This window comes from Piliocolobus tephrosceles, chromosome 2 (genome assembly GCF_002776525.5).
Source record: "Piliocolobus tephrosceles isolate RC106 chromosome 2, ASM277652v3, whole genome shotgun sequence".
Classification (NCBI taxonomy): Eukaryota; Metazoa; Chordata; class Mammalia; order Primates; family Cercopithecidae; genus Piliocolobus; species Piliocolobus tephrosceles.
The window spans coordinates 96,263,692-96,276,634 of NC_045435.1; the positions used below are offsets into that span (position 1 = coordinate 96,263,692).

At 41.5% G+C, this 12,943-nt stretch overlaps 1 protein-coding gene across 6 annotated transcripts in view; it reads right to left on the reverse strand.

Moving 5' to 3' along the window:
• Positions 1 to 12,943, reverse strand: part of ENTPD3 (ectonucleoside triphosphate diphosphohydrolase 3) — a 45,474-nt gene that overhangs the window by 8,789 nt on the left and 23,742 nt on the right. For all 6 annotated transcript variants that reach the window (XR_002735563.1, XM_023231717.1, XM_023231719.1 and 3 more), the window contains 3 exons: positions 7,558 to 7,708; positions 4,136 to 4,295; positions 2,905 to 3,138 (listed from right to left, as the gene is read on the reverse strand). Coding sequence is in view for 5 of the 6 variants with exons in the window: in XM_023231717.1 (XP_023087485.1) it covers positions 2,905 to 3,138; positions 4,136 to 4,295; positions 7,558 to 7,708 (545 nt within the window). In the remaining variant the exon portion in view is untranslated. The remainder of the gene's footprint in view (positions 1 to 2,904; positions 3,139 to 4,135; positions 4,296 to 7,557; positions 7,709 to 12,943) is intronic.

Genomic DNA, 12,943 nt, shown 5'->3' on the forward strand with positions numbered 1-12,943 from the left:
GAGGATCTTTCATTTTGACTTTAACACTCTTTGTATGGCTTTAAATTTTTACAATAAGAATGTACTTTCTTTCATAATCAAATGGTCAATTTTTTTTCTTTTTAAGTTATGGTACTTGGAATATTATGATCTCATAAAAATAATATTTTAAAAGGACATTAACAAAACAGGAAATTGACCATAATATATGGTTAGGTAAAATAAAAGGTAAGTATAAAATTATATATACCATATGAAGCCAAGTTTTTACACTTTCATACATAAAAAAGTGGAAGAAAATGCAATAGTATGATTAATAGTGGTTAATTCTGTTTTTAAAGAAATCCTTTATAGTTTTTGGTGTGTATCTTCTAAATATCTTCACTGAACATATATTACATTAAAAACAGAAGACAAATTTCTTACTTAAAAATGGAAAGAAAGTGAATACATATTCCTAATATCCAACATGTTGTCAGAGTGAGACTTCAGCTCCAAGGTGACTGGAGACTTCTTAATAAGAAAGTAATTTGCAAAGTACACATCCAGCTATCATTCTCACCACACTACGTAGTTCCTTATATTACAGATGAGGAAACAAGATCCAGACTGATGGAATTTACTCAGTCAGTGTTTACGATGCAATAATTTGTGTGAACCTTCCAAGTCAGGGCTTGGCAATACGTATTTGACCTACGAAACTGTTGGTCAGGCAGGTCTTGACATGAATTTGTCAGTAATCCTCATCTCATCTGAATCTCTCCTCTTGGATGAGTCAGAAGCCTCCGAGGGCAGAGTCACCCTATCAGGCATCTAGAGGTTACCAGGCAAATTGAAGACATGTGTCCCTGTTCCTGTGAGCTGACTGTGAGAGGATGGGCGCTCACTCTTCCACCCCCAGTGCTGGGCTGACATTTGGAGACTGGCATTCTCAAGCCTAAATCAGACCTCAGAAAGGTAAAGTATTTACTTCTCTTCTGTGGACTGCTGGATACGTAGATAATCATTCTTTAGTAAACATTGTATAAGTACAAAAACACACAGACATATGCAGACAGACAGAAACACACATTCCACAGGGTCAGCCAAATTTAAAAGATTAGCCTCTCTGATCCCCACTCACCCTGGAAAAAGGAGGATTTCGCCTGAGCCTCCACATTCTACTCCTGCTAGAGTCAGAGCTGGAGCAAAGGACATTAAGCATTGCTAGAAGTAAAAGGAGCTGGAGAAAAGAGGATTTTCTAGAGCTTCTGTCCCAGAAAGAAAGAAGCATGTTGGTTGAACTACTTTGATGAGCAAGTGGGGATGAGTGGTGAGTATTGAGACCCCTGATAGGGAGCGTTGATTGAGTTACCTGTAGGGCTTGGTTTGGCTGACTGGGGAGGGAGGTGGAAGTTGGGGTGGGAGCCATGGAAGGTGACATAGTTTGGCTTTGTCTCCTGTAAGATTGTAATCTCAGTGTTGGAGAAGGGGCCTGGTGGGAGGTGATTAGGTCATGGGGGCAGATTTCCCCCTTGCTGTTCTTGTGATAGTGAGTGAGTTGTCACGAGATCGGGTTATTTAAAAATGTGTGGCATCTTCCCTCCTGTTCCTGCATGTGAGAAGTGCTTGCTTCCCCTTTGCCTTCTACTATGACTGTAAGTTTCCTGAGGCCTCCCTAGAAGCAGAAACTGTACAGCCCACAGAACCATGAACCAATTAAACAAGCCTCTTTTCTTTATAAATTACCCAGTTTCAGGTATTTCTTTATAGGAGTGTGAGCATGGATTAGTACAGAAAGGTAGTTGAGGGCTGTCTGCAGGGTTCTCACATCTGTTCTTTCCAGGCAGTGCTCAGACTCTCCTGACAATAAGTGTCCCATGCGTGTGTCCCAGGGCCTCAGCCGTTTCTGGGAGGATTGGGGAGAGGTTTGGAGGAGGGGCCAGAACTGGAAGCTGAGTTCCCACAACCCACCCTGCATGAACACTGGGTAAATGCAGGGGTCTGAAGTTGTGAGTCCTGCTGAAGATGCACATTTGTGATCTCCCTCAACTCCTCTGCAGGATAGAGTCTGCTCCTGTCTTCAGTTATCAGAGTAGGTTGGAGGAATGTGGGTTAACCTACTGATGTTGTGTCCATTTTGTTCATAGGCTGATTCCCCTGCCTTCGAGTCCCATAAGAAGCCAGGATCTGTGGCTTCTGATTTCCTCATACCCCTCTAGGTAGTCAAGGCCCATCCTCTCAGCCACCTAGCCATGGCTAAGATTGATGTCCCCAGAGCAGTAGCATTTGGGTCTGGGGTCTCACCTATGGAGTTAGTGCCCTCATGAACACACACTACATAATGTTGAATTTAATATCAGCAACAACTTTCTGGCTGATGCCTGAATTAGCCTTCTGGGCTCTGAAACACTTACCAAATGAATTACTGATCAACATGATGGAATGTGGTTGCTCTAAAGTTCCACTGTATAAAGGGTATCAAGCCTGCCTAATATAGACCCATCTAAAAGGAGCCTAAGCCTGGGAAGGCTCTGCCCTCTCCCCCTTCAGCACACATTTCTCTTGTGACCACTAATATTATTTTGTCTACACCCAGGGGAGTCTCAAAATTCTCAGGCTTATTTAGCTCCCGGTTTAAAACAGTTTGTGTCCATAAAGAGATTCCAGGTCTTGAGTCATTTACAAAACATGTGAAGCTCTGGAAATTCCCTAGACTTCTTACTCAAATTCACTGGGAGTGGGCAACATGAGAGGGAGAGGGAGGGGAAGAAAGAGAGAGAGAGGAAAGGGACTTGGACCCCCAGGAGTAAATTGGAAAATGGGATTATTTCCATCTACCTTTCAACTGAAGTGGAGAGGATGGACCCCAGAAGGCAGGGCATTCTCCCCTCAGCTCAAACCCTCAAGACAACACCTGCCACCCCCTACCCCCGACTCAAGTACCTGCAGGAGCATTGCCAGAAACTTCTTCTCAGCCTCATTCCGGCCATAGCACTGGAAGCTGTGTGTGTAGAGCGTGTACACGTAGCCATACAGGGACACCTGCATGATGTCGCTGGTGTTCAGATCCACCTTCTCTCCTGCCACGAAGGATATTTGGGTGGAGGCACCACCTAAGTCCAGGGCACCCGTGGTTTCCACTCCATGCGGGTGCACCCACATATGCCAAAGGTTTTTCTGCACAGTGGGAAAAGGAAGTGAGAAAGAAAGCCAAAGGCACCGTCTCTGTTTTCCCAAAGTTCTCCACCCAAGCCTCGTCTCCTATTACTAAGAAGTAGGACAGAGAGAGCATGTGAGGCCAATTCTCTCCTTTTCTTTCAGAGATGGTGAATTCACGTGCTTACAGGAGCTGGGCAGGTAACATAGGTAAGTAATAAATGAGTGAAGTAGATTAGGTGTATAATAGGGAGTGGTGGGGTCTGTGGCAAACTGGAGAGTCCACGAATTACACTCTGTTCCCATTACCGTGCAGGAATGTGAGTCTACTGTGACCAGTTCCTCCGATTTTTGGGAGGAGTGAGGAGGTCAGAAGAAGCTAGAAGTATGGATTTTTATGTGAAATTTCCCAAACGTTAATTGTTGGTAACTATTTAAAAATTTAAAATACATTTGAAGGGGAACAAAATAGGTCTTGGGCTGCATATGCTCTGAGTAACTCCTGTTTTGCGCCCCTTGTAACATGGCAGTTGTCTCTTGGAGTCAACTTTCCTCTGCACCAAGGGAGCAGGGAGTGCAGGGACTGGACTGTGAGGAGACCTGGGAACACAGAGTGAAGACTTCCTCCTGTCTCTGGGGACTTAGGGATGCAGACTTCCTGAGGGCTTTGTAAATTTCAGATGGTCATGGAGCCTCTCTGAAGGATTATTCAACTGCCCTCCCAAAGACCCATAGCCTAGTGTTAAATTTAGATCCCACCCCCTTCAATTTCTTACAAGCTAGTAAAGTGATGAGATTCCCTGCCTCCCAAGCATTTAGTCCTATTTACAACCATGTTTTCTCCCAAGCTATATAGGTCTTTCTTAGCTATTGTCTCATAGGTATTTCCCTAATACATTACATGATAGGAGTGATACAGGACAGATATCCCTAATGGTATGTACCTCTACTTAGGCTATCACTCACAAGGGATAGGATAAACAGTAAGATTAAAAACCATGCATTTGTTTCCACACACCTCCAGGAAATTTCCCATTAAATAGTTGGCCGTAATCCATCCATATACCCCTTCCTCTTGCCCAGAAATGATTTGAGCACCCCTAAAGTCAAAGGGCTGGGACTTGAAGTAGCTTTGGATGCTTTCAAGGACTTCATTAGCTGCTGTTTCATTTTGCAACCTATGCAAGGCACAGAACAAACAAGTCTGAGTGCCCAGACAATAGAGTCTTAAAATATATAGTCTCACTCAGGTGAAAATGCAAACTTCCCCATCTCCCTGCTGGTGGGGATGAATGATTTTCCAGATGTGTGCTGTACACCACAATCCCTTTTGCAAGCTGAAGTCTTCTGGGGCAACTGTGAAGGCAGGATCCACTTGTTACCTGTCAAACTGCCAAGTAGGAAAATTGCTTTCAGTAAAAGTACAATTTGTTCTCCCCCCCTATATCATCTGTTCATGTATCAAAAGAGCCTCCTATTTAACTGCCATTGCTCTCTCAGATCAGCAGAGGAAAGGAGATTGATGAAGGCATAGAGTGGCATAAATAATCTCTTGGAGGCACCATGCGAAGGAACCCTCATCTGACTAGAAGGTAGGGGAGCTTAGTAGGAAGGGGGAAAGGAAGAACATTGAGTTTTCAGCTGTTTCTGCTTCAGTTTTTGGGAGGGCTTCAGCATGAAGGGATATGACAGTCATCATGGCTGTCACTGGATTGAAAAACCATTGGTGTGCTGACTCTTAGACAAGTGGCAACACAGCATTCTATCCCTAGTGACAGAATGTTATGGCATCCATCGCTGCCATTTTACGCTATGAAAGAGCTCGCTTGGGAGATTATTTCCTCTTTCATCCGTGGGTTAAGAAAGCCAGGGGCATTGGCTGACTCTTGGCTCAGGAAGAAGAAAGAGCAAGGCTATAAGCAGGATCCATTCCAATTCAGTGGCCAGTTATCACTGCTTGGAAAATAATTCAGAGTTTTCCCAGTTCCATCAATTCTCATCCCAGCTAATTCTCATTAATTGTTTTCTTTTCTGTTTTACTTGTCTAGTACGAGACGGGTGGATCGCGAGGTCAGGAGATCGAGACCAACCTAGCTAACATGGCGAAACCCCGTCTCTACTAAAAAATACAAAAAAACTAGCCGGGCGAGTTGGCGGGCGCCTGTAGTCCCAGCTACTCGGGAGGCTGAGGCAGGAGAATGGCGTAAACCTGGGAGGTGGAGCTTGCAGTGAGCTGAGATCCGGCCACTGCACTCCAGCCTGGGCGACAGAGCGAGACTCCGTCTCAAAAAAATAAAAATAAATAAATAAAATATCAGCTAGTTCCTCAGAAGAAATAGATCATCATCAGAAAACAGTTTTACAAGAAAAAGTTAGTACTTAATTTATTCAAAGGAGACATTCACTTTTTCCTAAGGGGTGAGTTTTCTATTCCATGGTTTTTGTCATGAGCTGTAAATTGCAGAGCCTTTTAATTATTTCTCACTGAAAGACTGGGGGAGGGAGGGGAAGCAACCAAGAAAAAGTCAGGTTCTTAAGAGCTGTTTTGTTTGTTTGTTTGTTTGTTTTTGTTTTTGTTTTTGTTTTTTTTGGAGACGGAGTCTCGCTCTGTCGCCCAGGCTGGAGTGCAGTGGCTGGATCTCAGCTCACTGCAAGCTCCGCCTCCCGGGTTTACGCCATTCTCCTGCCTCAGCCTCCAGGTGCCCGCCACGTCGCCCGGCTAGTTTTTTGTATTTTTTAGTAGAGACGGGGTTTCACCGTGTTAGCCAGGATGGTCTCCATCTCCTGACCTCGTGATCCGCCCGTCTCGACCTCCCAAAGTGCTGGGATTACAGGCTTGAGCCACCGCGCCCGGCCTATTTTTGTTTTTAGAGCAGTAGAAGTCTACTTAAGTCATAAGGTCAGAGCCAGTTCAACCAAGAAGTTTACATATGTACAAACACTACTGGTAAAGCAAAGATGTTTTAGAGTAACTTCTACAGACATTTAATGGAATTGGACCAGTATTTCTCCCTGATTGTAGTCACTCATCCCATTTCATATTGTTGGCATTGCTCAGGTCCTGTGCTGAAACTTGTTACCTGAAGTCAAATCCTGTGGAGGGTAAACAGCATCCTAATGTATTCTGAAATGGGAAATTCAGCCTGAAAATGTGAATTGAATAGAGTGAAAGCAGAAGGATTTCACAGATTAAGCCCTAAGCATTCAGTCTCCAAATTGAAAACTTCATGAGCACATCCTGCAGCTGACTTTTCTGTAAGTAGCTCCACATGGGTCGTGTTAAGGAAGCATCCACTACAGCAAATGAGGATCTTAGGTCCATGGAATTAAGAGCCTGCAAAGGGGCTGCCTTGCTGTGTTCTCTGAGATTACAAGGTTTCAGTTCCACCCTTGTTGGAAGAACTGTTTTTATAAGAAAGAAAAGGCAAAAGGAAGGAGTTTTTAAGTAATTTCTATTACACGTAAATGAAATAATTTAGAAACACACTGCAGATTCCAAGAGTGAGCAAAGAAATCTGACTTCCTTCCACATTCAACGTGGTCAACCAGGAAATCAGATTAGAAATGAGAATTATGAGACTATAAGGAAAAGGCCCAGTCTAACGGAGAGCACGTCATGATTTCTTTTCATTATCATGTTAAAGGAGCTCTGTTTGTTCTTTTTTTATTTACTTAATACTCTGACATAGATAATTTTGCATGCTTGGAATCATAGATAAAGTGCCTTTGAAGCAGAATAAGTGATGTCTTCTTGTGATAAAACCTTATTCCAACACTTGGAGTATCCTCTGAGTAGATTTTAGTTTGATGTTTATTTTTGGAAACTGTTTTTTTTAAATTTCAAGGTCAAGGAAATGCTATAATGGAGAAAAAAGAGAAAAGACATTCAAAAACATGCAACTGGGCCAAAAGCCATGACTACAAATTTAGAAGGAACTAATTGAGTGAGTGAAATGAGATGCTTGTTTCATAACAACTCCAAAAGCTTTGACTGATTTGAGGTGCAGACATGCCATTGTGTTAAAGCAGATTTCAGTGGTATTTTTGTACACAAGCAGAAGCTACATAGCTATGGGTTGTACTTACTACCAAACTTAGCTGGTTGTTCACAGGTGTCAAAATACCAAGTGTCAGAACAGCTACTTTTCCAAAGCAATAGAGTTATATCCCATGAGTGGATTTCATATTACCTCTCTCTTTTTCAAAGTTCCCAGTAAAATCACCAAGCGAGAGGGAAACAATTTTAGAACTGTTTCTTTCTGGGTATTAAAATAAAGACTAAAAGTTCCCCAACCTTTAAAGCCCAAATTTACGGCAGAATATGGCTTCTTTTTGGGGGGCGAGGGTTGTTCCCAGAAATAGAGTTACATTCTTGGCAATGTTCAACACATTCTTGGTTATTTTGGTCAAATGGGCCCCTTTGTGCCACTTAGCCTTTACCTCAGCAAGCGCATCCCAGCTGTGGCTCCCAGGTGAATGGGGGTGGATCCATGGAGCTGAAATGGAACCTGCCCCTTGACTTTTTGCATACAATCCTCAAAGGCTTTGGGGATGTCTTGGGGGTTATTTCCATAGCTGGAGATTCCAGAGCCTGAAAAGCAAGCAGTCAGCATCTGTCAGCATTTCCAGGAACCAACAGCGGCAATACAACTTTTAAATAAAAAACAGACTGGCTTTGAAAATTATTGGGGTTTGGTAGGGGGTTGAAAACAGCTGGATGTGGTAAGTCCTATATGGTTACACTGATCAGTCTACTTGCAACCTCTAAAGGAATGAATTACAATTGTGAAAAAAGTAAGCCAGGGCCTACTTTAAAAAAATGTTTTCATTATAAAAATTTCAAATATAAGTAAAAGTAGAGAGAATAGTATATTGAAACTCATGCATCTATCTCCCAGCTTCAACAATAATCGACTCTTATTTCATCTGTACAGTCTTCCACTTGCTCCCCACAAAGCAAACTGCAGATGTGTCATTTAATTCCCATATTTCAGTATGTATCACCAAAAGTAAAAATTCTTTGAAAAAACCCTAACTACAGTTGAATTATTATACCTGTACAAATTAAAAATAATTTATTTTTCTTTTCTTTTTTCTCTCTCTCTCTCTTTTTTTTTTTTTTTTTGAGGCAGTCTTGCTCTGTCGCCCAGGCTGGAGTGCAATGGCATGATCTCAGCTCACTACAACCTCCACCTCTCAGGTTCAAGTGATTCTCCTGCCTCAGTTTCCTGAGTAGCTGGGATTACAGGTGTGCACCACCACACCTGGCTAATTTTTGTTTTTTTTTTTTTGTAGAGACACAGTTTCACCATGTTGCCCAGGCTGGTCTTGAACTCCTGACCTCAGGTGATCCACCTGCCTTGACCTCCCACAGTGCTGGGATTACAGGCGTGAGCCACCACGCCTGACCAAAAAATAATTTCTTAATATCATTAACTATCTAGTCATGGTTCACATTGCCTCCATATCCATTCTCATTCTCATCCCCTCTGTCTCTTTCTCTTCTTCCTCCTCCTCCTCTTCCTCCATCCTTCTTCCTCCATCCACCACCCTTTCCTCGTTTGTATGAGTCAGGATCCCAGTAAATTCCGTACAGTGCAATCTTAAGTCTCTTTCTATCTATTGGTTCTGCCTTCCCTTTCTATTTTTCCTCCTAATTATTAAAAGTTTTTATTGCAATTTCTCTGTCCTGAAGAATTTCCACAGTCTTGAGTTTGTCGATTGTACCCTCATAATTCAATGAACATCTTTCTTGGTCCTTTGTATTTCTATAAATTGTTAATTGAATGTAGAGGCTTGATCAGATCAAGTTTGAATTTTTTTAAAAAAATATAGGGATTAGTGTGGACTTATAATAGGAGGCACAGTGTCTGGTTGTCTCTCTTTCTGTGCTGTTAGCATTATCAATGATAATGGCTTAGATCCATTATTTCATTAGGGGTTGCAAATGGTGACATCTTCTTTTTTTTTCTGAGATGGAGTCTTGCTCTGTCACCCAGGCTGGAGTGCAGTGGTGCGATTTCGGCTCACTACAACCTCCGTCTCCCAGATTCAAGCGATTCTTGTGCCTCAGCCTCCCAAGTAGTTGGGATTACAGGTGCATGCCACCTTGCCTGGCTAATTTTTGTATTTTTTGTAAAGACAGAGTTTCGCCATGTTGGCCAGGCTGGTCTCGAACTCCTGGCCTCAAGTGATCCACCCTCCTTGGCCTTCCAAACTGCTAGGATTACAGCTGTGAGACACCATGCCTGGCCTGTTGCATTTTACTTTTGAGTTTTAGGAATTACTTTTTAAAAAATGATATTGTTTTATAGTTATTAAAATAATTACATAGCTAGTCCTAAAATCAGATCTACAAAACTAGGTATATTCAGAGACATCTAGATTCTCTCCTTGTCTCCTCTTCCTGTAAGTAGTTTCTTTTTTAAAAAAAGTTTAACCAATGTTTGTTTAAAATAAGCAAGTACATATATTTTTAATCACCCCAACTTCTAGATAAATGGTAATTTACTATATATACCTTTCTCCACTTTTTTTTGCATTCAACAATACTTCCTAGTAGCCACTCCATAGCAGTATATAAATATTCTTCATTTCTTTTTACAGTTGCATTGCATGCCATTGCATGAATATAACTTAATTTGTTCTCCCAGTCCAGGCTCTGAGTTTAAATACGTCCTACTTTAAGGAAGACTAAGTATAGAACAGACAAGGAAGATGGAGGGAATATAGTCCCTCTGGAAACTTCCTTCCTTCTTTGGAATTGGTAAAGCCACTGCCTCCTTCAACTGCCCTTTCTTAACCTTTCCCACCCATCTTCTAACTACCACAAACCAATAAAAAAAAACCCTGAGCTCTCTAATTACAAGTTTTATTTGGATGTGTCCATTAAGATGCACAGACATGTGGATTTCATCGACAGTGCCATAGAAGCAAGAACAAGCTTTCCCAACCTTGGCCAAGGACAGAGCCTCTAATGTAATCTTCCCTCCTGGGGGAGTGACCTCCTACAACAGACAAATGACAGCACCATAAGCCATGGGCTTGATGAGCTCGGTGGCTTGATCTCAGGAGTTCAGAACTGAAGTAGCTGTAAGAAACACTAATAACAACAATTAAATAAATATATATGTTTATATATATATGTGTGTGTGTGTGTGTGTGTATGTATATATATATATTTTTTTTTTTTTTTTGAGACGGAGTTTTTTGCTCTTGTCACCCAGGCTAGAGTGCAATGGCATGATCTTGGCTCACTGCAACCTCCGCCTCCCAGGTTCAAGTGATTCTCCTGCCTCAGCCTCCCGAGTAGCTGGGACTACAGGTATGCACCAACAGACCCGGCTAATTTTGTATTTTTAGGGTTTCACCATGTTGGCCAGGCTGGTCTCCAACTCCTGACTTCAGTTGATCTGCTTGGCCTCCCGAAGTGCTGGGATTATAGGAGTGAGCCATTGCACCCAGCCTGTATGAATAATTTTTAATACAAAAATATATTAATCCTAAAAAAAGAAATATTTTCCCCTCTGGTGTGAAGGATTATGGATGATCTTACTTCCTTTTCTACTTTTAGCTAAAGATGGGGTCTTGCTATGTTGCCCAGGCTGGTCTCAAACTCCTAGGCTCAAGTGATCCTTCTGCCTCAGCCTCCTAAGTAGTTGGGAATATAGGTGCACACCATTGTGCCTGGTTCCATTTTATTTACCTATGTTTTCTGATTTTCACACAATGAAAATATATTATTTTGTAATTAGAAAGTTATTTTTAAAAAGACACAACTCTCTCAGTAAATAAAATGTCAGATTAAGCTCTCAGGCATATTCTTATGTGATAGGTTATTTAACAGAGTTTCCTTTCCACAATGCCAACAAAAACAACAAAACTGTGCTGAACATCACAGGTAAGTGTACATGTTCCTCATAATTCTTTTCTGTGAAACTAGTAAAATGAATCCCCATACACTGATCATTCAGCTTCAATAGTTAATCAATACACAGCCCACCTTATTTTCACCTATATGTTTTCTTTTTTCCATCTCTATAAATTATTGTAAAGAAAATCCCAGGCATTATATTAATTCATCTGCAAACATGTTAGTATATGTTTTGAAGAGGGAAGGACTCTGAAAAGTATAACCATGATACCTAAGAAAAAAATAACTCCTGAAAGAGTTCTTAATATTATTAAAGACACATCAGTGTTCAAATTTCCTAGAATAACTAACTTTTTCTTTATAGTGTGATGAAGAAACCAAAGTCCATACCTTGTACGTGCATTTGGATGTTTTTGAAGATTCTTTATTCTGTAACAGTTTTCGTGACCCCCTTTTTTCTTGCCATTTATTTATTAAAGAAATAATTTTAATGTGGTAGCTCTCTCATTTTGGATTTCGCTGATTGGATCCGTGAGGTGTCATTGAACATGTTCCTTTATCTCCTGTGTTTTTTATAAACTTGGAGTTAATTTCTAGAAATGTGATCAGATTCAGGTTTGATTTTTTGGCAAGAGCACTTCCTAGGTGTGCTAGGTTTTTCCTACTGTACATCACCACACTGGGGGCATATCATGTCTGTCTAACTTCTTAGGTTATAAGCTCCCCATCACTTTTTACCTAATTGTGCACTTTCTCTTTCTTCAAATACCTTGGATTTGGGTTCTGAACTTCTTCTCCCCTTACTGGCTGCCATTCCTCCTAAGTTTATTTGCTGAATCCTCCTCCTCTCCCCAGCCTCTCAGTACTGAAGTGTGTAAGGCTAAGTCCTCAGATCTCTTTTCTTTAGTATCTACTCACTCCCTAGATGAGCTGGGGCTGGATATCATCTGTATTCTGATGACCCTCAGCTTTATTTCTTCAACCTCCCCCTCCCCTGAATTCCTGACTTGCCTATCTGACAACCACACATCACTATATAGATCAGGAGTGAGCAAGGTATTTGACTCAATACCTGTTTCTGTATGGATTGCGAGTGAAGTATAATTTTTACATTTTCAAGTAGTTGGAAAAAAATCAAATGAAGAACAGCATTTCATGACATGAAAATTATAAGAAATTAAAATGTCAGTGTCCATAAATAAAGTTTTTTTTTTTTTTTGAAATACAAACATGCTAATTCATCTACACATTTTCTATGGCTGTTTTCATGCTAAAGGGGCAGAGTTGAGCAGTTATGACAGAGACCATATGGCCCACAAGTCTAAAATATTTATCGTCTAGCTCTTTACAGAAAAAAGTTTGCTGTCCCCTGACTCAAATGATTTATAGCCATCTCCAACTTAATATGCCCAAAACCAAACTCTTTAAGTCTTGCCCTGCCCCTAGTATGCTCCACTCCCAGTGTTCCCCAATCTCAGTAAATGGTGTTGTGATGCACACAGTTGCTCATATCCAAACTCTTGCTCATGCATTATCAGCTCAGATGCCTCATATCAAGTCCATCATAAAATCATGTTGGTCCTACCTTCAAAATACCTTGCAAATCTAAGCACTTCTTACCCCCTTCCCCAGAACCTGGTAAACCAAGGTTTCTCAACTTTGGTGCTACTGACATTTTGGGGTAGATAATTCTTTGTTGTGGAGGCTGTTCTGTGCATTGTACAATGCTTAGAACATTGTAGAATGGCAAGGGAAAAGGCCAAGCATGGAAGCTGCTCAGCATTTCCTTTTTTTTTTTTTTCTTTTGAGACGGAGTCTCGCTCTGTCGCCCAGGCTGGAGTGCAGTGGCCGGATCTCAGCTCACTGCAAGCTCCGCCTCCCAGGTTCACGCCATTCTCCTGCCTCAGCCTCCCAAGTAGCTGGGACTACAGGCGCCCATCACCTCGCCCGGCT